The sequence below is a fragment of the Capra hircus genome, chromosome 8 (assembly GCF_001704415.2).
Source record: "Capra hircus breed San Clemente chromosome 8, ASM170441v1, whole genome shotgun sequence".
NCBI classification, from domain to species: Eukaryota; Metazoa; Chordata; class Mammalia; order Artiodactyla; family Bovidae; genus Capra; species Capra hircus.
In genome coordinates, this window is record NC_030815.1 from 11,394,742 (window position 1) to 11,418,754 (window position 24,013).

At 41.7% G+C, this 24,013-nt stretch overlaps 1 protein-coding gene across 1 annotated transcript in view; it reads left to right on the forward strand.

Annotated features, from left to right (window-relative positions):
- DDX58 (DEXD/H-box helicase 58) overlaps positions 1–24,013 on the forward strand; it is a 46,534-nt gene that overhangs the window by 9,252 nt on the left and 13,269 nt on the right. The window contains exons 3-15 of the mRNA XM_005683566.3: positions 608–789; positions 1,749–1,896; positions 2,938–3,060; positions 4,530–4,631; positions 5,034–5,187; positions 5,905–6,163; positions 8,255–8,417; positions 10,726–10,845; positions 14,486–14,643; positions 15,616–15,751; positions 16,827–16,975; positions 19,765–19,855; positions 22,391–22,561. Of these exons, the coding sequence (XP_005683623.1) occupies positions 608–789; positions 1,749–1,896; positions 2,938–3,060; positions 4,530–4,631; positions 5,034–5,187; positions 5,905–6,163; positions 8,255–8,417; positions 10,726–10,845; positions 14,486–14,643; positions 15,616–15,751; positions 16,827–16,975; positions 19,765–19,855; positions 22,391–22,561 (1,956 nt within the window). The remainder of the gene's footprint in view (positions 1–607; positions 790–1,748; positions 1,897–2,937; positions 3,061–4,529; positions 4,632–5,033; positions 5,188–5,904; positions 6,164–8,254; positions 8,418–10,725; positions 10,846–14,485; positions 14,644–15,615; positions 15,752–16,826; positions 16,976–19,764; positions 19,856–22,390; positions 22,562–24,013) is intronic.

Consider the following 24,013-nt stretch of genomic DNA (forward strand, 5'->3'; position numbering starts at 1 on the left):
TTGGAATAATGTAGGCAGTAAGGCCCTGAGTGTCAGGAATTAACATTCATATTTCTTTTTGCCCTTTTTTACTACTTTGCACTGAGAAGATACTTAGCATGATGGTTTGACTCAATTGAAAGAAAGGCAAATCAGAGATTGTAGGTGAAGTCCATGGGATACCTTGGAAGGAAGAGGTCTTACTGAGACCAAATACAAGACCTCAAATTTATTCTCAGTGAAAGTGTCAGTCACTCAGTCGTGTCTGACTCTTTGTGACCCATGGACTGTAGCCCGTCAGGCTCCTCTGCCCATGGGATTCTCCAGGCAAGAATACTGGAGTGGGTGGCCATTCCCTTCTCCAGGGGATCTTTCTGACCCAGGGATTGAACCCGGATCTCTCACATCTCCTTCATTGGCAGACAGGTTCTTGCCACTAGCTCCACCGTAAACGCGGGGTGCCTAAATGAATATTGAATTTTCTTTTTGAAAGATCATAAATAATGGAAGTGATTTACAGTTGTTTTCAGTTTTCTCACAATACATTCAAACATGACTTCTAAATCTTAATCTCAACATATTTTTTTAGTTGGTATCCTAACAGCCCCATTTTTTCCCTACTTTTCAGGTTATTCTGGACTTTGTGAAGCCATTGAAAGTTGGGATTTCCAAAAAATTGAAAAATTGGAGGAGTATAGATTACTTTTAAAGCGTTTACAACCCGAATTTAAAACCACAATCAATCCAAAAGATATCCTTCCTGAAATATCTGGATGTTTAATTAGTCAAGAATGTGAAGAAATTATTCAGGTATTTTAATTAATATTAAATATTGAATTTGGGGGAAAAATTTGACCATGAGGAATGTCTTCTGTTTTCTATGTTATTTTAGAACTGAACAATATCATTAAAATCTACTAAAGTCCTCAAATCTAAGGTATAATTACCTAGAAGGATACTTTTATTTGTGATCTGAGTAATCAATTTGTGTCACAGATTTTTTTCAGGTTTGCCCTATTTTCAGTTAAGATTACTTTATTTTGTGAATAATGTTTTATACAAATTTAAATAAAGTCAAACAGTTTAGCAAATAAAAAGAAAAAAGCTTATGGACTCCAGTGGTTAAGTATTCAGTCTCTGGACACAAATCAATTTTGTTAATCCAAGCTCAGCCGCTTACTAGTGGTGTGATCTTGGGCACATTTAGTTTCTCTAAGTCTCTGTTTCCTGTATAAAATGGCAATAATAATGGTACCTTATTAGTAAGGTATTTTTATAGGCTTTGAATGAGATGATATAGGTGAAGTGCTTACATATCTCTGGCACATAATAGTAATTGCTCAATGAATTTTAATTATCATGATTAATAATAATAACCATGTAAGTCTCACTATCCAGAAAAAACTATTTGTTAATATTTTGTTATATCTTTCCAAATATGCCTATGCCAGTATACCCATATTTTGAATAGGTGTAAAGTAGTTTGTTTTCCTGATATAGCTGATGTTGATATAATAACATCTCAGAGGAGGTAAGAACACATGGCTTGACATGGTGATACCATGTGTAAGAGGACGAGGATAAAGGGGAGTGTATCTTAAAAGATCAAGTCGCACTGGTGCAAGAACGGTCGTGAAAGAGGCCTAGTGAACCAGAGCATACAATGATTTTAAATTTGATCGTATTTGAATTGACGTTTCTTCAGTAAAAACTCATACAATGAAAACTTTTGAAACACTTGATCAGTCCACTACAATTGTCTTCCTTAGATAAGTTCCAACAAGGGGCTGATGGCAGGTGCAGAGAAAATGATTGAATGCCTTCTCAGATCAGACAAAGAGAACTGGCCCAAAACGTTGAAACTTGCACTGGAGAAAGAAGAGAGCAAGTTCAGCGAACTGTGGATGGTAGAGAAAGGTAGGATATTTGGAAGGGTGCGAGGGTCTGAAAATAGGTCCTTCTTCATAGTTCTGCTTGGAGCTTCTTGCATTCCTACCTACCTTTCACTCACTGTCAGAAGCATTTTTACCTTCAAATAATCTTGGCTATATCTCTAGTGAGAGGCCAGGGTGAAGCTGAGTTCTGGGAGGTAGGTGGTTCTTTTTATCTACAGAATTAGTTGGGTGGTATATATCCCCTGAAAATGGATCAGGACAACCCTTTCATCCAGAATTAGCCTATCTGCCCAGAGTATTTGGGGGAAAGGCGGAATCTGAGCTCACTCTCTGGGTTTAGATGATGAGAGAAATAGCTTGAAAATTCTAGAGTTAAAGGTTCAAACTCCACAACTCACTGCCTTTTCAGAATAGAATCATCTTAAACACTATCTGGTGGTTCTCTTGCCTAGAATCCATCTGGAACCGAACTAGAACAAGACTGAAAGGAAGAATCTGTTTTGATTAAGTGGCTGAGCTATCCCTTGGCTTCCTGAAGCTAATAACATCTTCTCGGAGCATTATTTTAAGGGCTGAGTTTGATAAACCATCTGAGTGTCTGGTCTTAGCCTTTCAGAGTCTTCTTTAAGATCATAAATTGTTTCAGAAATTATCTGTCTAAATACACATCTGGTGTCTTGGGTCAGGTCAGGAATGGAAGACAAGAGTGTTTCTGCTAATAGGGCTTGTCTTTGGCGTGGTTGTGGATCGCCTAGGGATCTTGTTAAAATGAAGCTTCTGATTCTTTCGGGGCTCAAGAGTTTGCATTTCCAGCAAGCTCCTAAAGAAGTTGCTGGTCCATGTTCCACACTTTGAATAATAAAGTCCTAAACAACACTGGAGTTCAAACTTCAAGTCAAGATTTCAAATTCAAAAAGATTTCATTTAGTTGTTTTAAAAGGTAGAGGGAAGGGTTATGAGAAATTGTCATGGAAGTTTAAAATTTTATGACCTCTTTGTAGGGCTTTCACCATCAAGATCATAATCAGATAAAGATGATAAGATGTGTTTTGTTTTCATAAAGGTGCAGAAAATGTTCAAATGAAAGATCTTGAGGATGATGAAATGAAAACTTTGGACATACAGATTGTCTACAAGGAAGAACCAGAAAACCAGAATCTTAGCCAGAATCCCTGTCCTTCTTCAGGTACTCAGCATTGTTGGTTCTTCTCCATAATGATGCTCCTGAGATATTTCGAGTGGAGTCATGTCTTGCAGTGCCAAAAGTCATAGCTTAATAGAAAGGTTTCTAAGGAAAAATCAGAACAAAAAGAGAATCTATGTTAAAACAGATATGTTCCCTACAACTAGAAATACCATTCTCTCCCTTCCATAGCGCTTGCCAGCTTCTTCCTTTTTTTCCCTTCTTCTTTTTTTTGTCTTCTTTTATCACTAAGGATGTGCATGTCTACACTGAAAATGCAAATAGAGTCCTCCCAGCTCAATGCCTGTGACCTCTGAAATCAGCCCTGCTTTCTAAAGAAATACTTCTGCTCTTTGTGAGTCACTTGTTCAGTTTCCTCTCAAGATCCCAGGGCTGCAGTCTATGTTGATAAGTGTGTGCACTGTACAAATGTGTGGGCCTGAGAGGTGGAGCTGGGGCTGAGATCCAGCCTGCGTTGTTTGCCAGCACAGTGCGGTGAGGGGCTATATCCTCCAAAAGGGAGTCCTTTTTCTAATGCACACAAAGGCACTATGAGTTAACTGTGTCCCTATAAGGCCCACTTTATGTTTCTAGAAGCATATTTTCCTGAGGAGACCAGAAAGCAGCATAATAAATCAAGTAAAGAGTAATTTATAAAAGGGCATCAGAGAAAAAAAATAGGATCAATAAAGAAGGGCTGGAAGAAGAATGTGATTTGGGGATAAGAACATAAGGTGAGAATTGATGGACTGTTTCTGCAATAAAATGATACACATTTTTGTCACTCCAGAATAAAGTCAGTGAATGTCAATTGCTTTAAGTTTTCTGACAGGTAAAGGTCCTTAGAGAACTCACTTAACCATTTAGAAATTTCCATTTACTTTAAAATAGGTAGGTTAGACTCAACGGATGATTTCCAAGGTCTTTCTAGCTCTTAACATTCTGTATGCTTATCTGTTAGTGAGATACCTCTGATTATTTTTTTAAAACTTCTGATTCTGTTAAGAGAGAATACCATGTGAGAGCCTGCAGAATTATAAAGCATGGTTGCTTGTCAGTAAGAGATTACTTTGGAGTCTGGTATTCAGTTCGGTGTTTTTCAAAGGCCTTAGAAGGATTTGTGGTTTTGTCTCATGCAGCATTTCCTTTAACTGGTGGTGATCTGTTTTGCCCTGGATTAGGCCATTCTTGCTTTAGTTTCTCCTGATTAGGCTTCCATGATTGTTTCAGAAAGAAATCTTTGAGTTTTTTTTTTTTTCTCCTTTTTTCCTTCCTGCCATTGGTACTTTGTTATTGAGGGAGAATTCTGTATTTCAAATCAGTGCAGAAGCTGGAATGGTTAATTAGAGACAAGAATTTCTTAAATGAGGTCTTTCTTGCTACAGTCAGATTTCTTGTCCTTTGGAAGATAGTGTTGACTTGATTCCTCAGAGTGGTCACTGTTTGCTAACTTAGTTTCTGTTGTGTTACAGAAGTGCCTCCTGCTTATAGCCCATTGAAACCAAGAAATTTCCAACTAGAGCTCGCTTTACCTGCTCAGAAGGGAAAGAATACAATAATATGTGCTCCTACTGGTAAGTAGATGCAATTACTGAGATAGTTTATTTCTCTGTTTGCTTCCTTTTGTCCACTTGATTGAACACTGGGACCAAGTAGGCAAGTTTCAATTGTTTCACTGTTCCATTGATCTTTTGAAAAAACCGTTATTCATATAGTTTCATAGTGTTTTCAGGGACACGAGGAAGGGGAGAGAATGCTTGCTTTCAGCTTCCTGCAGTCCCTGGCTGTGTGCGAGTGCCTAGGAAGTAGCTTGGTTTTTGCGTCAGAGTGTGAGTTCTACAGTTGTTAATCCACCCTCATCATCCGTTTACTTGTCAGCTCTGTGGTTTTAGAGGAGCCCCCAGTAATGACCTTTCTATGGAAGTATTTTAGTATACTATTAGTTACATGTTGTCTTTCTCTTTATATGTTAAAAGGTTGTGGAAAAACCTTTGTTGCCCTTCTTATATGCGAACATCATCTTAAGCAATTTCCGCAAGGACGCAAGGGGAAAGTTGTCTTTTTTGCTGTTCAACTCCCGCTGTATGAACAGCAGAAATCTGCGTTCTCAGAATATTTTGAAAGACTTGGGTAGGTATAAGTGGTCCAGCTTTTTTTCCCTCTAGGTCATGTAACTGATGTGTTTTGTGCTTTGTTTTGCTTTTAGAAAACCATGATTCAAAAAACTTATAGTAGATTAAGCTTTTTAATAATTTAGAGATAACTCCTTTATGGATACACCTGAAATCCTAAACTCCTTTGATTAAGATAACTTTTATATTTAAATGGCACATTTCACTTTTTTAATGATTCTATAATTTATTTAATATTACTATTTTCTCTGTTCTTTCACGGCGGCTTGAAAGAATTATCGTTGGCCATCTGTATCCTCAGGTACCACGTGGAATACATTCTATTAATGCCAGCAATTCTTCTACATTACATTTATTGATCACTTACTGTATGCCAGACACAGCAAAGAATCTACTGACAATGCAGGAGATCCCAGTTCGATCCCTGGGTCGAGAAGATCCCCTGGAGAAGGGAATGGCAGCCCACTCCAGTTTTCTTGCCTGGAGAATCCCATGGACGGAGGAGCCTGGTGGCTACAGTCCATGGGTAGGAGAGTCTGCACGGCTAATACTCTCCCTTTTTTCCCTTTTCTGTGTGTCAGGCTTTGCTCCAAGCACTTACCTTTTCTCCAAATCCATTCCTTTTGGACTTAGGGAGAATTTAATTGACATTCTGATTTTTGTGGTTCCTTATTCACATCATGGTTGCTAATGGGAAATTTCTGTCATCTTCTAGGTACAAAGTTTCAGGCATTTCTGGAGAGATAGCTGACAGTGTCTCTGTGGAACAGATTGTTGAGAACAATGACATCATCATTTTAACACCACAGATTCTTGTGAACAGCCTTAAAGATGGGACTATCCCATCACTCTCCATCTTTACTTTGATGATATTTGATGAATGTCACAACACCAATAAAAACCATCCATATAATATGATCATGTTTAATTATCTAGATCAGAAACTTGGAGGATCTTCAGACTCACTGCCCCAGGTATGTCCAAAATCAGGTGGATTTCTTCCTAAGTCCTATTTACTTACCCTTGTGGCCATATTGAGGATGTCCTTCTTAGATCCTTGCATACTGTATAACTCATTAGGTTAGTTTTGATTGATTGATTCATTTATTGACTTAACAAATATGTAGTAGGTACCTCCATGTGTCATGCCCTGTGCCAGGCACTGGGCCACAAATATAAAAAGATAGTCCTTGCCTTCAAGCAGCTTAAGTTTTGTAGGGAGCCAAATATGTGAGAATTATGTCATAATTTATGGTAATAACACACAATGGAGTTGTACAGAAAAGAAATAAAAGTGATCTTAAATGTGCTATGAAAGTAAAGCAAGACCTAATAGAAGTTAGGATAGGTAAAAACTAACAAGAGTTTATAAGGAAAATAGCTGGATGGTTTTCAGTAAAGGCTACTGTGTGTCTAGAGGCACAGGGGTATGAAAGTGCATAGGGGCTGGAGAAGCTTAAAGTTTTTTGGCTGTATGGCTTATGGGGACCTTAGTTCCCCAACCAGGGATTGAACCCAGGCCACAGCAGTGGATGTGTTGAGTCCTAACCACTGGACTTCCAGGGAATCCCCAAGAATCATGACGTTCTTCATATTGCCTGGGTGCAGAGTATGAAGTTGTGGATAGCCACCCGTGGGGCAGGATGGGAGAGAGGGAATGATTGACAGAACAAGAGGCCAGGAGAGACGAGCGGGTATGGGCTGAGTAGATACATTAGTACAGGGGAGTGGACGAGGCGATGTTTTTGGTGTCATCAGAGGGGAAGGGCTGAGAGGAGTCAAGACAGAGAACAGTTTATAGGTGGGGGAAGGAAGGGTATGGCATCCCTGGCATTTTCTCTTCAATGAAGGAGAGAAAGATGGTTCACTGAGAATAATCAAGATGAGAATGGAGGTGGGAGCTCAGGGTGCATGGAGAAAATTTGAAATGGGAGACACAACTGAGAGGAACACAGATGAATGGCCTGGTATTATTGAGGCCAAATGAGGTTGGAAACCATGCCTTCTGTTTACCAGTCTCACATTGGTGTTGCATTCTCTAGGCTTAACAATTAACCATTTAGGAAGCACAGGTTAGAAGAAATCCAGTATGGTGCCCAAAATTCAGACAGAATTCAGTAGAAATCACATTTCTTACAGTTTTTTTTTCTAGAATAAAATTGATAGTTAACTAGATTCCTTGTTTATTTGAATGATTCACTCAGTCATTCAATATTTGAGTGACTCTTAGAGGAAGAAATAAATATTTATTAGAAGACCATTAAACTAAATTCTTTACAAACGTCATCTTATTGAAGTCACCCAGCTACCATTTTTTAAAAATTGAAGTTATCACTTTTTTAAAATTGAAGCTACCATTAAAAAAAAATTGAAGCATATTTGATTTACAGTATTAATTTCTCTTGTATTAATTTCTGCTGTACAGCAAAGCAATTCAGTTGCTCTCATATTCTTTTCCATTAGGGTTTATCACACAATATTGAATATAGTTCCCTGTGTATACAGTAGGACATTACTGTTTATCCATCCTATATATAAAAGTTTGCATCTGCTAATCCCAGACTCCCAGTCCATCCCTCCCTTACCTCTTTCTCCCTCGGCAATCACAAGTCTGTTCTCTGTGTCTCACAACTTCCAGTTTAAATGGCTAAAGTTGCCCAACTTTACAGAGAGATGAAGATTTTTGTCCAAGACACCCAGCCAGTGTGACATGGCTGAGATTGAAATGGAAGTCCTTGCCCTTTACAGTGTATCGTCCTGTGTGTCACGGGGGAAACGGGTAAAGACGAGAGCAGTCCTGCCTGGAGAGGGTCTCTTCTCTGGGCTTCTGTGCTGACCCGTGCTCAGCTGCAGAGCAGTGCCTCCTGCCTTTACTCGGCGCTTCACCTAATGGGGACCTTTCCATTTTTGATGTCGTAGAGAGTGTCAGGGGAAAAAAAAAATTCTTTATCTGAAGTTAGTTTAAAAAATAAAAACCCTACTTTATCAGGAAAGAGTTACATGAGGGATTGTGGAAACATCTTGCTATTTCCCAGACATCTGACAATTTGGAATGCTCCTCACAGGTCGTTGGGCTGACGGCCTCAGTTGGTGTTGGAGATGCCAAAAATGAAGCCGAAGCCACAGAATATATCTGCAGACTGTGTGCTTCTCTCGACACGTCAGTGTTAACAACAGTCAGAGACAACTTGGAGGAACTGGAGGAGGTTTTTTATAAGCCCCAGAAGTGTAAGTAGGATCCAGTCACAAGCCCTATGGGACTTTGTTACCCTCTGCTATTCTTAGTTCAGGGTCACATAGATGAACGCTGACTTCTTACCCTTTCTCTGTCTAGAGGGAAATATTTATCTGCCAATGTGGAAAATAATCGTATTTCCAGCTTCTCTCCCCAGTGAAGCTCAGGAGTGGCCTGTAGAAAGCAATCCTTCTCACTGTTCATTTCCATAAACCTTAACAAAGGTACTGGCTGTGAGAGAGGTGCTGAGAACACCTTAGCATGTAGGTGGCTCGGTCCTTCCTGCCTTCTGGGCCTGAGGACAATACTGAGTTCCTATCTGTTATTTGAATATGTATCTGGAATTTTGGTTGAAGTAAAAGTATCTGAACTCATCATGTCTTTCCTCAAAAGATCCGAATATGATTTGATTACTAAGATTGACTAACAGAGATTGATATTTCTTGAATATCAATGCTGTATTAACCCAGCAAGGGAGAGAGGGTACGGAAGACACGTATGACTTCACCCCTCACTCTCTAAATAGCACACGACCAAATGACTACAAGGCAGAAGAAACATGCCTAAGACAGTCAGGGCGCTGGCTGTAAGGAATGTAGACAAGGTGCTCAACCTACGGCTTTTGATGTCATATGCAAATTTCTTTGGGCTTCCTCAGTGGCTCAGCAGTTAAAAAAAAATCTGCCTGCTAGTGCAGGAGGCACAGAAGATGCAGGTTAGATCCCCGGGTCAGGAAGATCCCCTGAAGAAGGAAACGGCAACCCACTCCAGTATTCTTGCCTGAAAAATCCCATGGGCAGAGGAGCCTGGTGGGCTCCAGTCCGAAAGAGTTGCAAAGAGTTGGACAGGCACAATTTTTTTTTTATCATCTGGTCTCTCCCACATGTTGAGCTTCATCTCCTTTTACTTCCCACAAACCCAACCAAGTTGCATTTCTCTGGGCTCCTGGGATGGAGGAGTCACGTGTGTTCTCCCTCCAAGCTTTGTCCATCCCAGCCTTTGCACATGACTGTGCTCACTCCTCCTCGCCTCTTCCCCTGTTTATCCCCTGACATTGCCGCCGCAGGAAGAATGAGAGAAGCCTCCCTGTGCTCCGTGGCTCTTTGTGCGTACTGGGTCACCGCTCTCTGCCTGGTCGTCTGGCTTGTGTATTTTCTCTCCTAAGATGACAGCCTTCTCTGGAGCACAGCGCACGTTCTTTTCAGCTATCACCAGAACCCAGCATGTTCTGCAGATACTGCAAAAATGAATATTTGGAACATTGTGAACACGCCTGGGGGTTAGGTGGGAAGGGAGAAGATCAAAGAACAGAGACAGGACTTAAAATACGGTGTTTGTAGAAACAAGATGGATATCAGCCTAGTCAGAGCAGGAGCTTTGTGTTGAGTTAACAGGAAAGCCCGAGTAAGAAGTTGAATTAGGGAAAGGAAACGCTGGCCCACTCCAGGATCCTTGCCTGGGATATCCCATGAACAGAAGAGCCTGGAGGGCTATAGTCCACGGGGTCACGAATGAGTTGGGCATGACTTAGTGACAAGAAAGCAGCCACGGGGCATTTTTGAGGGAAGAAAACAGTCCTAGGAAAGTTGAGGTGCTCGCCAAAGGCCCCAGAGCTTTTGATGCAGAGTCTAAACTGTGGCTGAGGACTCCCAGCTCCCAGGTCTCTTGATTCTGACCTCTTTCACCAGATACGCATGTGGAAATCTAGAATCTATAGTGTGCCTGAGGGCTTCCTTGGTGGCTCAGTGGTAAAGAATCCACCTGCCAATGCAGGAGACACGGGTTCAGTCCCTGGTCCAGGAAGATCCCGCATGCCATGGGGCAGCTAAGCCCTTGCACCACAGCTGCTAAGCCTGAGCTCTAGAGCCTGGGAGCTGCAACTACTGAGCCCACTGCTGAAGTCTGCATGCCCTTGGGCCTGTGCCCCTCAACAAAAGAAGCACCACAATCAGAAGCTCGCGGACTCCAGCTAGAGAGTAGCCCCTGCTCGCCACAACTAGAGAGAAGCCGAGCAGCAATGAAGACCCAGCACAGCCAAAAATAAATAAACAAAATTATTTTTTTTAAAAGTTGAATTTAGACTTGGATCATGAAAAATGTTAGAATGCGTGCATTCAACACTAGGGAGTGGCTGCAAGGTGTCTTGAGTATTTGTTTCATCATTCAGATGACCTGCCTGTGAGCTTGGGGCCTTGGGTTTTACAGAGGAGGTGACAAAGGCAGAGAAAGGTTTGGAGATATCTGCGTTCAACTATGATGTGTTCTTCCTGAGAAATACTAACTTTCCTTTGATGGCTCTAGTTTTCAGGAAAGTGGAATCACGGACTACAGACAAATTTAAATGCGTCATATCTCAGCTGATGGCAGAGACAGAGGCTCTAGCAAAGAGTATCTTTGAAGAACTTGGGACCGTAACTCTTGGTGAGAATAACCTCATTTTGTCTTCTCTCCATCTGGGAATGGCCATCTGTTGTTCACTGGGGTCTTTTTGCACTTTTCTTAGTCCAAACAATGTCAAGACCGTACCTAGAGTTTAACTTTCTTGTTTATGTTATTCATGAGGCTTATAAGTCCTCCTTTATTTTCTCTTGCTTTTTTTTTTTCCTTTTTAAATCCAAAGTAAATCCACCTAGACACACACACCTGAAAAATACCATATTTAATTCAATCCATTGCTTTCTTGACCTTCCAAGTTTAGCTTTCCATTATATGAATGAAACCACCATTGCCTGGAAGTCTTGGATTCAAACCTACGGGTGACCTTTGATTCTTTATTCTTTTGAGACTCTCTTGAAGTTGCCAAGTTCTCTTCTCCTTTTTAAAATCAAGTAATTAATTCATCGGGTATTGTGCCAGGTACTCTGCTAGGTAAACGAAGCACCAAGATTAAAGACAGTCTTGCCTTCAAGGAACTCAGCATCAAACAAAGATGTGAATAGTCACCCTGTGGCAAGGCAGGGTTACACACTGCTATTACGGGCGCACAGGGGAGCTTAGGCCAGGACTGGGCTGTAGGGAGGACTTCCTGGGGGAGGTAATGTGTGCGACAGATCTTGAAGTCAGCCAGGTTAAGGAGAGGTGATCAAGTGAGGTCAAAAAGACAGCAGTTGCAGAGGGAAGAGAGAGCACAGTGAATTTTAGAATCTGCAGGATTTCATGCTAATTCTAACAGGTGACTAGTAGAAAGGAGAGTGGGGCTGGGGGAGAGGCCGGGGGCAGACAGTGAAGGTGTCCTGCAGGCCATGCTGAGTTTGAATTTTATCCTAGAAGTGGGACTTCCCTGGTGGTCCAGTGGCTTAGACTCCACACTCAAAATGCCAGGGGCCTGGCTTCCATCTGCAGTCAGGGAACTAGATTCCCACACAACTCAGAGCCAGTGCTGCCAAATAAATAAATAAATATCCTAAAAGCAAATGGGAAGCAACGCACGATTTTGAACTGATAAGTTCTGTGATGAGAAATGAAGAGAGCCAAACTGAGGCAGTGGAGATGGGCTAGTGAAGGAAGCAGGCTTGTGCAAACAGAAGTGTTCAGATTTAAGAGCTCCCTGGGTTTGGGTGGGAGTGAGCGAGTGCGGGGCTTCTCTCTTGGCACCTGTGTGTGCATTGGCAGGTGTTCCTCGTTCTAGAGCAAGGAGCAACTTGGGCAGGCACAAGTGAACTTAGAGTTTCGGAGATGTTGAATTCTCGTCTCCAAGGTAACTTCTGCGTCTGAGCTTCTCTCACGCTTAGCGTCTCTTCTTTCTTTCACAGCTTGATTTCTAACAACTTATTCTAACAGCTGCTTTGCCTGCCTCTACCCTCTTTCCCGTCGAACCCCCATTACGCAGCTCGTCTTCCTGGGATGACCCACTTTATCTCGTCAGTGTCCTGCTGGCGATCCTGGTTCTCCAGGCAGAGCTCTCACGGCGCCGCTCACCCGGCCGTGTGCGCCCTGCTTGCACAATCTGGTTCTGCTTCCCTCGCCAACTTTCCCCTCCTTGCCTATTAGCAGTTCCCTCAAACAAATTCATTCCCTTGTTTGTTCATTCAGTGCTGGGCTAAGTGCTCGGTGGTGGGAACACAGTGTGGACCCTCAGACACAAGCCCTGCCCTCATGGCATTTTCGGTTTGGCTACCTGCAGTGCCAAAGGCGGGTGAGTGACAGTGTGGAGGCAACACGGGGTGGGGGAGTGGTGGGGGTGAGCGGTATTTCAGGCAAGGAGACCGGCGCCCGGGAGAGAGTCTGGGGGCTTTCACTAGTCCTGAGAACTGTAGGAAGGAAAGTTAAGCAGGTAAAGGCCAGAACACAGAGCCCCCTGTGGGCCAGACTAGGAGTTTGGCTGGAGAAACCCACTTAACACTTGTGTTTTATTTTTTAAAGCATTTATTATTGTTATTTTTAACATTTATTTATTTGGCTGTGCTGGGTCTTAGTTGCGGCATGTGGGATCTAGTTCCCTGATCAGGGATCAAACCCAGGCCCCCTTCGTTGGGTGTGCAGAGCCTTAGCTACTGGACCACCAAGGAAGTCCCTCAAGACTTAGAAACAATACATGTATTTATTTATTTGGCTGCACAGAGTGTTAGTTGTAACACGCAGGACTTTTGTTACGTCATTTGGGACCCTGGTTCTCTGACCAGGAGTCAAACCTGCACCCTCTGCTTTGAAGGGTGAAGTCTTAACCCCTGGACTGCCAGGGAAGTCCCTCCCTAAAGGCTTGTAATCAGTGGATTAGCATTGTCTCTCATCTGCAATTTTGGAAATTCCTTCCAGTTGTTGAATGGAGACTGGACTGGAGGGAAGGGGGAAGGAGGTAAGGAGATGAGGTAGGAGGAGATCATGGTATTATCCAGAAGCCTTAGGACATGGTCAGGGTTGTGGAGGTGGAGAAGGGTGGGGAGACATGGCTTTCTGCCTTCTTCTTCTTCTCGTCTCTTATACCCTTCCGCCATCTCTTCACCTGTTCAGATACTGTCAGCTGCTTATTGCCAGATGGCCTAGCTCGTTTTTGCACCTACCGAAGTTCAGTAAATACCTGTTGATTACTCTAGTTTATTGATAGTCCCCTTGTTTGTAGATTGGGTTACTGCTCCTTGTCTGGGTTACTGCTCCTTGTCTGGGTAACCGCCTTTGTTCCTCTGATTAAAGATGAATGGGTGAGGGAATTTCCCTGGTGGTCCAGTGGTTAAGAATCTCCCTTCTAATACAGGGGACGAAGATTCAAACCCTGGTCTGGGAGCTAAAATCCCATATGCCGCGGGGCAGCTAACTCCGTGTACCCCAGCTAGAGAAGCCCCCATGCAGCCACTAGAAAAGCCCCTGTGTGCTGCAGCAAAGACCCAGCACAGCCAAAAAAAAGGCAGGGGGGCAGTTAGGTTTTATTCCATGGCCGTTGGCCTCTGGGCTGTTTGGTTGTCAGCTCAGAGAACTGGTAGAGCTTGGGTATAGGACTCATCTGGGTTTGAATTCCTGTGCTCCCTCTATCAGAGAAGGCAATGGCACCCCACTCCAGTACTCTTGCCTGGAAAATCCCATGGATGGAGGAGCCTGGTGGGCTGCAGTCCATGAGGTCGCTAAGAGTCAGACACGACTGAGCGACTTCACTTTCACTTTTCACTTTCATGCACTGGAGAAGGAAATGGCACCCCACTCCAGTGTTCTTGCCTGGAGAATCCCAGGGACGAGGGAGCCTGGTGGGCTGCCGTCTATGGGGTCACACAGTAGGATACGACTGAAGCGACTTAGCAGCAGCAGCAGCAGCTCCCTGTATATACTAGCTGTGTGACTTGGCGTGATGATTTCACTTCTCCGAGCTTCCATTTCCTCATCTATAAAGTGTATCTATGTCATGGCGTTGTGAAATGAAATTATAAATACAAGACATGTTGATTCTTGGTACGTAGTCGGTATTTAGTAAGCAATTGTGTTTGTACGTAGACACACTGCTGAGAACTGTCTCAAGAGAAATACTCTGTGTACAAAGAGTAAGGAATCAAAATTAGAAAGCGAGACATGCTTAGAGCCTTAATGACTAGCCAGATGACACAATGGAAAACAGGTTTGTTTGTTTTTTTTTCAGAAAACTTATCTCGCATTCAAAATAGGAATTTTGGGACACAGAAATATGAACAGTGGATTATCGCAGTTCAGAAAGCGTGCATGGTGTTTCAGATGCCAGACAAAGATGAAGAAAGCAGAATTTGTAAAGCCCTGTTTTTGTACACATCACATTTGCGGGTATGTGGCTTCTTTGGAAAAGGATATTTCCATTGTAACACCTACTGGGAGCTGTGCTATGGCAGCTGAGAGAGCATCATTTAGGAACTTTCCCAGTGGTTCTTATGAAGCAAATGCCAAAAGCTATCCTATTCAACATCTGTCTTTGCTCTCTGAAACCTGGCCCTAGAGGCCGAGGGACAGAAACAAGGGCCGTGGGTCTGTGCTGTACCTCAGTATCCCCAGATTTGACCTCAGTGGTGGGGAATATTACTGTAAATACATGACCAGGGACAGCCATCTTTAAAGTCTTTGAAGTTCAGTAGGTGGGTCGTGTTGCCATAGCTTGAAGCATGTTTTCCTACCTTTGGTCAAACCACGTGCTAGGAAGTCCAGAGTCTGTAGTTGTTTGCTGGTTAACCAAGAACTTAAGCAACAGTTACCACCATCACCTCTGCTTATCGTGCCATTGAAAATATTTTTAAAATACATTCAATCCATATGAATTTGTAGAATTTTAATGGACTTAACTGAATATCTGATGTAAGGGGTCAGCGCCATCATTCTGAACAGGTGCAATTCAGTGATGGTTTTGGATGTACAAAGAGGTTAAGTTGAATGTCCAAATTATGAAGCAGGTTGATGTGGAAGTTGCTTTACTTTCATTTTTGTGATTTAATCTTTGACATTTGTTTTTCATGTAATTTTCTTTCTCTTCCAAGGAGTCTAGGATCCAAAGTGATCCGAATTAATGACTAATTCTAGCTAATTGAGGTGTTTTCTTGTTTTTTTTTTTTTTTTTCTACAGTATGGTTCTAAGGTTTTATTGCAGTACTGTTAGAGATAATTCATCTTTAAAAACTTTTAAGTTGGAATAGACTTGAGACAAGTTTATTATTAAAATTAATTCTGTGTTAAGTACGGTGAAATGAACTTAAGTACAGCAGTTGTATTAGACATTAGAAACATACTGAAACTTTCCATTTTCAACAGAAATACAATGATGCCCTCATTATCAGTGAGGATGCACGGATGAAAGATGCTCTGAATTACTTGAAAAACTTCTTCAGCAATGTCCGGGCAGCAGGATTTGATGCAATTGAGCAAGATCTCACTCAGAGATTTGAAGGTGGGTGGTGTTTCCAGGGGGAGGAAGCCAGTGGAACCTGGAGACTCCAGGGGCAGTGTACACATATGGCGTCACACTTAGCAACACCTGGTGATGCTCAGGGACTTGTTCTGGGCTTACGGAGATAGGATACATGGCAGGACTGTGAGACTTCAGGGAAATCTGCACTTAGGAAAAGAATCTGCTGCTTACACTATTTCCTGTTTTGAAGAAGGAAAAAATAGGATTTGCAAAGGATATATCCCATAGAAATAGTCAATTGATAGGAACATTTTTTTGGTTTAACTTTTAGTAATTTGATAAAGATTTAAAAAATATAAAAAAAGTTTTAATGATATTAAGACTGTAATTTGAGCTAACTCTGCGAGGTAGTGAAGGACAGGGAAGCCTGGCATGCTGCAGTTCACGGGGAGCAAAGAGTTGGACACGACTTGGCGACTGAACAAGATTGTAATTATGTACTTCTATATAAAGAAGAAAACCGACATGGCTCTTGATGCCACTGTGTTCATATTAAGAAAAATATAGGAAAATATTAAGTGAAAAGTAAGTCTTTCTTCTTCCTCTCTCAAATGCCTTTTCCCAAATAATAATTTTTTGGGTCTATACCAAAGTATTAACTATAGATATGCTAAATACTGAACAACTAACTTTTTGGGGGGAAGGGAAATTTATGCATTTATTAGTGTATTCAGTGTATGCATTGCATTGGTGGTTATTTATCGTAAAATTCTGGTCAGAGATTGAGAGATGAAATGTTTGAACTATAGCTAAAGGTTGCAGTGTGTTCTAAATTACTAGAATTTATAAACCTTTTGTGGGCTCCCAGGTGGCACTAGTGGTAAAGAACCTGCCTACCAGTGCAGGAGATGCAAGACATGTGGGTTTGACCTCTGGGTCAGGTGGATCCTCTGGAGGAGGGCATGGCAACCCACTCCAGTATTGTTGCCTGGAGAATATCGTGGGCAGAGGAGGCTGGCAGGCTATAGTCCATAGTATAGCAAAGAGTTGGATGTGACTGAAGCAACTTAGCACACGCGCATAAAACTTTTGTAAAATATTCCCCTTTTTGCAGAAAAGCTGGTGGAACTAGAAGATATTTCCGTGGATCCCAGCAATGAGAACCCTAAACTCAAAGATCTCTGCTTCATCTTGCAAGAGGAATACCACTTAAACCGAGAGACCAGAACCATCCTCTTTGTGAAAACCCGAGCACTAGTGGATGTAAGCTTCTCCCTCCTTGTGGATAACAAGTTGGCCCAGTACAATTTCAATTAAAAGATTGTCCATTCTTTACTTCTTTGCAATTAAGCATCCCTATATAGGGTCTGTGTGGGTCTGTTTCTGGGCTCGTTATTCTATTCTGATTTTCTCTTTGTTTATCCTTACACTGATACCTCACTGTCTCAGTCACTCTGGTTTTTAATGCCTTGATACCCTCACAGCAAGCATTTCATAAATTTTTATTCCTTCCATCAATTAAAAAATTTTTAGCTGTGTCTGTGGGCACCTAGCGGTACCTCACTAAGGTTTTAATTTGTATTTCACTAATGACTAATATGATTTATCATTTTTTTCATATGCTTGTTAGCCATTCATGTATCTCCTTTGGTGAAGGATCTGTTTACATCTTTTGCCCATTTTAAAATGGAGTTTAACTGGGTTATTTATTATTGTTGAGTTTTTAAGTTATTGTTGTTAGTTTTTTGAGAGTTCTTTTTTCTGACAAAAATGTCCTCTATCAGAATTGTGATTTGCACACATTTTTCTTCAAGATCTTTTCATTCTCTTAACCATATCTCTTACTGAAAGTTTTAACCTTTGACAGGTCCATTTTATCTTTTTTTTTTCCTTTTTGTGGATTGTGCTTTTGATTTTGTGTCTAAGCAACCTTTGCCTACCCAAGAGCACAGATTTTTTTCCCATGTTATCTTCTAGAAGTTTTATAGATTTAGATTTTATATTTAAGTCTACAATTCATTTTGAAGTATGGATTGAGGTTTTTTTTCTCTTAGCATGTGTGTATCCAGTTATTTCATCATATACGATGAAAAGACTATCCTTTCTCCATTGAATTGCGTTTGTAACTTAGAAAGATCAGTTGGCTCTGTTCCTGTTGGTCTATTTCTGGATTCTGTTTTCTGTTCCATTCATTTGTACATCTATCCTTTCACCCATCCTACGCGGTCTTGATTACTGTAGCTTTATAGTAATTAAGTCTTGAAATCAGGTAGTGTGAGTCTTCCAACTTTTTAATTTTTTTCAACATTGTCTTAGCTATCTTTCTTTCCCTTTCCATTTTTATTTTAGAATAAACTCATCCACATCTATGAGAAAATCTGTTGAAATTTCATTTGGGATTGCACTGAACCTATAGATAAAACTGGGGAGAAATTATAACAATGTATCTTTTTTATTTAGGTAGGGGTTCTGTATTAGTTACCTACTGCTGATAACAGTTTATCACAAAACTAAGTAGTTGGAAACAAGAGACATCTATAATGCATATGGGTCAGTAATCTGGAAACAACTAACTGGGTGTTTCCGTCTCAGGATGTCTCATGAGGCTCCAGTCAAGTTGTTGGCCACGGCTACAGCCGTCTCAAGGCTGGGAGGATCAACATCCAACCCCACTTGTGTGGTTTTTGGCAGAAGATGTGCTTAGCTCATTCATGGGGGCTTCCCTGATCACTCAGTGGGTAAAGAATCTGCCTGCAATGCAGGAGACACAGAAGACACGGGTTTGATCCCTGGGTCAGGAAGATCCCTTGGAGAAGGAAATGGCAGCCCACTTTAGTATTCTTGCCGGGAAATCCCATTGACAGAGGAGCCTGGAGGGCGACAGTCCATAGGGGTCCCAAAGAGAGTCGGACATGACTTAGTGACTAAGTGTGCACACACATGCTTAGCTCATCCATGGGGGCCTCTCCACAGGCCGGCCTCACAAAGAGGTACTGGCCTCCCTTAGAGAAAGTAATCCAAGAGAGGTTGAGAGGCCGCCTAATATCAAGGTCACAGCCATGCTATAGCTCCAGCTTGGAAGCGACTCCCCTCAGGTCTGCCTTATTTTATTCATTAGAAGCAAGTCAGTAAGTTCAGTGCATACTTGAGGGGAAGGGACTGAACAGGATCTGAATTCCAAGGGGTGGAGATCACTCACAGCTACCTTAGAGGCAGCCTGCCACATCTTTGGTTTCTTTTATCAGTGTTTTGTCATTTTCAGCATACAGATTCTGCACGTATTTTGTTAAACTTATACCTAAGTATTAATGCTATTATAAATGATACTTCTGTTTGTTGTTGATATTTAGAAATACAGCTAATGTCTGTATATTGATCTTGTGTCCTGAGATCTTTCTAAATTCACTTATTTTCTACCTACCCACTATTCTGAACCTTGCCTTTTTCACTGAAAAAAATGTCTTAGAAATTGATTTATATTGGATTACAAAGATAGACACCATTATAGCTATTTATTGCATAGAATTCAATCACAAGAAGCTTTTGATTCCTCAGGTCCATTAGTCTGAAAACTACTTCAGCGTACTTGTCTGTATACTTTTTAAACATTGAAGTAGAGTTGATTTATGGCATCGTATTTATTTCTGCTGTACAGCAAAGTGATTTGGTTATACATATACACACATTCTTTTTGAATTCTTTTCCATTATCGCTTACTTTAAGCTTTTTTTCTACTTGCATTGTTGTTTAGTCACTAAGTCACGTCCAACTCTTTGTGAGTGGGACTGCCAACTCATAAAGACCCTCAGTCACTCCCATGCCAAGTTCCCCTGTCCTCCACTGTCTCCCTGAGTTTGCTCAAATCCCATGTCCATTGAGTCAGTGGTGCTATCTAACCATCCCATCCTCTGCCGTTCCCTCTTTTTGCCTTCATTCTTTCCCAGCATCAAGATCTTTTCCAATGAGTCAGCTCTCCAAATCAGGTGGCATATATTCAATATTGAATTAATACAGATAGTATACAAATAGTGACAATTGCTTTGTATTTTCAGGCCTTAAAGAAGTGGATTGAAGAAAATCCTAAACTCAGCTTTCTAAAACCTTGCATATTGACTGGACGTGGCAGAACAAATCAGACAATGGGTATTTATATATAGTGCATTAGATCTAATATATATATAAGAACATATATGATCTATTTTAATTCTTTCTTAGTGCTTGTATCAGTCAGGGTTCAACCAGAGAAGCAAAACCAGTAGGAGATTATAAATACATACATATATACATTCATATATAATATATAGCAACACATGTATATTGTACACAGACAGGCACACAGGGATTTAGTTCAAGGAATTGACATACACACCTGGACTGGCAAAGCCAGTCTGAGTCCACAGGGCAGGTCAGGACCAGGTGGAACCCCACAGGCGGATCACCTCAGTCCTCTTTTCAAGGGCTGCCTTGTTTAGGTCAGGCCGGCCTAAAATGAAGTCCCTATTGAGTAACCGTATCAACTGATTTAAGAAGTTTAATTATATCTGCAAATTCCCTTCACAGAAACACCTAGGTGAATATCTGGGGACTGCAGTTCAGCCTAGCTCAGTGGATGCATTGAAATGCCATCACCATGCTCAAATGTCAGAAACTTGTAGACTTTCCTCCTCCCATATGTCCTGCAGACAAAACCGAAGTTTTGTTTTGTTTTCAATATTGTTTAAGTATATTACTCTCTTGCTCAAATTTTCAACCAGTAGATTAACTGGAAATAGAAATGCTCTATTTTATTGTTATTCTTTAAAGTGTAAAACACTTATATGCATTATGTATTTTATAATTAAAAAAAGTCCTAGAGATAGTCCTAAAATCTAGGTAGAGAGGGTTAAAGGATGAAAGGCTCCCTTTGATCCTAGGTGGCCAGTCCTCATGCTGACATTCTCACAGCCTTGCTCCCCACACCTCAGTGACAAGCAATGACAGGTCCTCACTGTATCTCTTATTTAAGCTGTTTATAAAAAACAGTCCTGCCCTCAGTCCTCGGTCATCACCCTTGAAGTTTCCCTTTATGCAAAATTTAAACTTCATTAATCTAAAAAGCAAAGTCAGATTTTGAATAGTTGGCTTACCAAATGAGGTCCAACACTACCTTGTGGTTGGAATTAGAGGCTTCTGCTGTATGACTCCAGCATGAGTCCAACTTGATTTTCAAGCTTTGTTATTCATCCATACATAAGCCCCCAGAAGATATTTGTTTGTCCATCCCTCCATCCATCCATCCATTCATTCATTCATCTATCCATCCACCATCTACCCACATTCATTGAGAACTCACTCTGTGCCAGTAACTGTGCTTCTGCCGGGCAGCCTCTCCCTCCTCCTAAGTCTAGACCACTAGGGCGGAGTCTCCCTCACCCATACCCCACAGCACACAGTTCTGGCTCCATTCATTGTCATTACATTGAATTATAGTTTCCCATATATAGCCTTCTTCTGCAAACCAGAAGCTCCCTTTAGATAAAAATGAACCTTTTAACCATTCTATCATTATAATTGCAGAATAAATGTTTGATGAGCAAATAGTTATGTTCAGAAATTAGTGAAGTGTGGTGTCTGTCTTGGGCATGTTCATTGTTCAGTAGATCATGGTGAAAAGAAATTGTTTTGGCCTCAGCAAAATATATCTCAAGATTTGGGACAGAGTTGGAACTTTTATAAATTCTGTTAACTCTGAGGTGGAGACCACTTAAGTTCCTGCTCTTCTCAGTGTTATCAGTGGCCGGGAACTGCACAGTGGTAGGGTCCTCAACTTAAATCCCAAGCCTGGTTCTGCTAGTAAGCTGTCAGTTCACCATCCCTCCAAAACATCCAGGTCTTCACCTGTAATAAAGGGGAATCATGACATTTGCCATATCAACCTAAAAAGGGCCTTGTGAAGTTCCAGTGAGTAAGTAGATGTGAAAAGGTCTTGTTAGCTGAGAACTCCTGTACGTGCACAAAGATGTTACAGTTAGCTATTGATATATTTTTTTTAATTTTTATTGGAAATAGTTGATTTATTGGAAGTAGTTGCGTTAGTTTCAGGTACACAGCTAAGTGAATCAGTTACATGTATACATGTAGCCACTCTTTTTTAGATCCTTTTCCTATGTAGGCCATTACAGAGTACTGAGCAGGTTCTTACTAGTTATGTTTTGTATATAGTAGTGTGTGTATGTCAGGCCCAGTCTCTGTTCATCCCTTCCCCCCTTCCCCTCTGGTAACCACGTTTGCTTTCTACATCCATGACTCTACTTCCGTTTTGTAAATACTTGCATTTGTACCCTTTTCTTTAGACTCTACACATAAGTGGTATCCTATGATATTTGTCCAGCTGTTGGTATTTTTTCAAAAAATTTAATATTTGTTTTGGGATATCATGACTGAAACCACATAGCTAATAGGTGCTGCAGCTGGAATTTGAGGTCAGGCAGACTTGTGACAGAGTCCAAGATGTTAGACCCCCAGCTTATCTACTCTAAAGCAAGGACAGGGATAGGCCCTTCCCCGAGGCTGTTGTGAGATCATGAATGTAAAGCACTTATCACAGTACCTGGCATATCGTAAGCTTTCCATAATTAACAGCTATTTTTTTCAAGGGTAAAGTTCCCTCTTGGTGAGTTATATAATGCCCTCTGACAGGAATGACCCTCCCAGCACAGAAGTGTGCATTGGACGCATTCAGAACCAACAGAGACAGCAAGATTCTGATTGCTACCTCGGTTGCCGATGAAGGCATTGACATTGCTCAGTGCAATCTGGTCATCCTCTACGAGTATGTGGGCAATGTCATCAAAATGATCCAAACCAGAGGTAAGAAGGGCTTTGGTGCCAGGGCTCAAAGGCTGCCATTTTGTCTGACTTGTGAATGTGCCTGTCATTCCAGCCCTTCTCCTTTACTGTGACTGGTGGCACAGTGGACCCTTCTATCACTGGCCCTTACGGTGACCTGCTTGGTCAGGATGGGATGGCTACAGTTTTGTCCACAATTTTGTCTTTGTTCTTGGTCACAATGAATACTGCTTACTTGGTTAATATTGGCTGACATGTTGATGGAAGGAAAATTCCAGCTTTGAGGCTTCGGCAGTCACATGTAAGCCGTTTATGGTTGTGCTTAGGTGCTGGTGGGTCCCCTGTGTGCCAGAAAGGACATGCAAGGAGTTCTCCCACTGGAACTAGGCAGCCTCCTAACTAGTCTTTCTTATTTTTTCTTGATTTCCATAACTACAGCTGCCACAGTATTTTTCCTGAAAAACAGCTCTGAGCATGTCACCTCCCTGTATAGAAACTCCCATGGTTCCCAAACGTTCTTGATGTTAAAGCGTTTTCAAAATCCAGCACCCTCTTATCTTTCCAACCTTATTTCCCATTCTTCCACTTTGTGCATTACCCACTTGAGCCTACCTGGCTTCATCTGGTTTCCTTTTTGAAGGGCTTGCTCATGTATTGCTGCTGCTGATCTTTGTTTCTCTTCCCCTGCTTCCACATCGCCGGTTCCTCAGTCTCCCAGCTGAGATGATTAGTAATCATCTCTAATTTGAATGCCCGTGGCCCTTTTATCCATCTTTCTTATACCACTTCTCATCTTCCACCTATATTCTGGTGGTTGTGAACACGTCTCTTTTTCAGGTTTTGTGTGTTTGTTTTTGTCTATGCTGGGTTCTCTCTGCTTTTCGCTCGGGCTTCTCTCCGGTTGTGGTATGCGGGCTTCTCGTTATGGTGGCTTGTCTCATTGCTGAGCACAGGCTCTAGGGTGTGCAGACTTCAGAGCACGGGGGCTCGTAGTTGTGGTGCACAAGCTTAGTTGCCCCGTGGCATGCGGAATCTTCCTGGACCAGGACTTTAACCTGTTTCCCCGGCATTGCAGGTAGATTCCCATCCACTGAACCACCAGTGAAGTCCTGTGAACATATCTTATTTCCCCATTTCCCCATCTGTTTATCATTCATCTTTGGGGCTGTCACAGTGTCATCCTGGAGGTGCCTGCTGGGTTGTCTTTAAGCAGTGTCTCTAATAATGTGTCTGTCCCATCACACTGCACCAGGGAGACCGTGAGCAACCAGCCTAAAGTGGGCTCCTTGTTTGTCTGAATGTTTAATGTGCAGCTGCACACCTGCGTTTGACTCCACGCCCTACCAACTCGCTTTTCCAGAAAGTGGGATTCAGTGAACCAAAGCTGAATTTTAGGAACAGCCCTGCTTCTTTCACATTCTCAGATTTGTCAGAGTTTTACATCAAAGACACCAAGTAAAATGTTTATTTTCT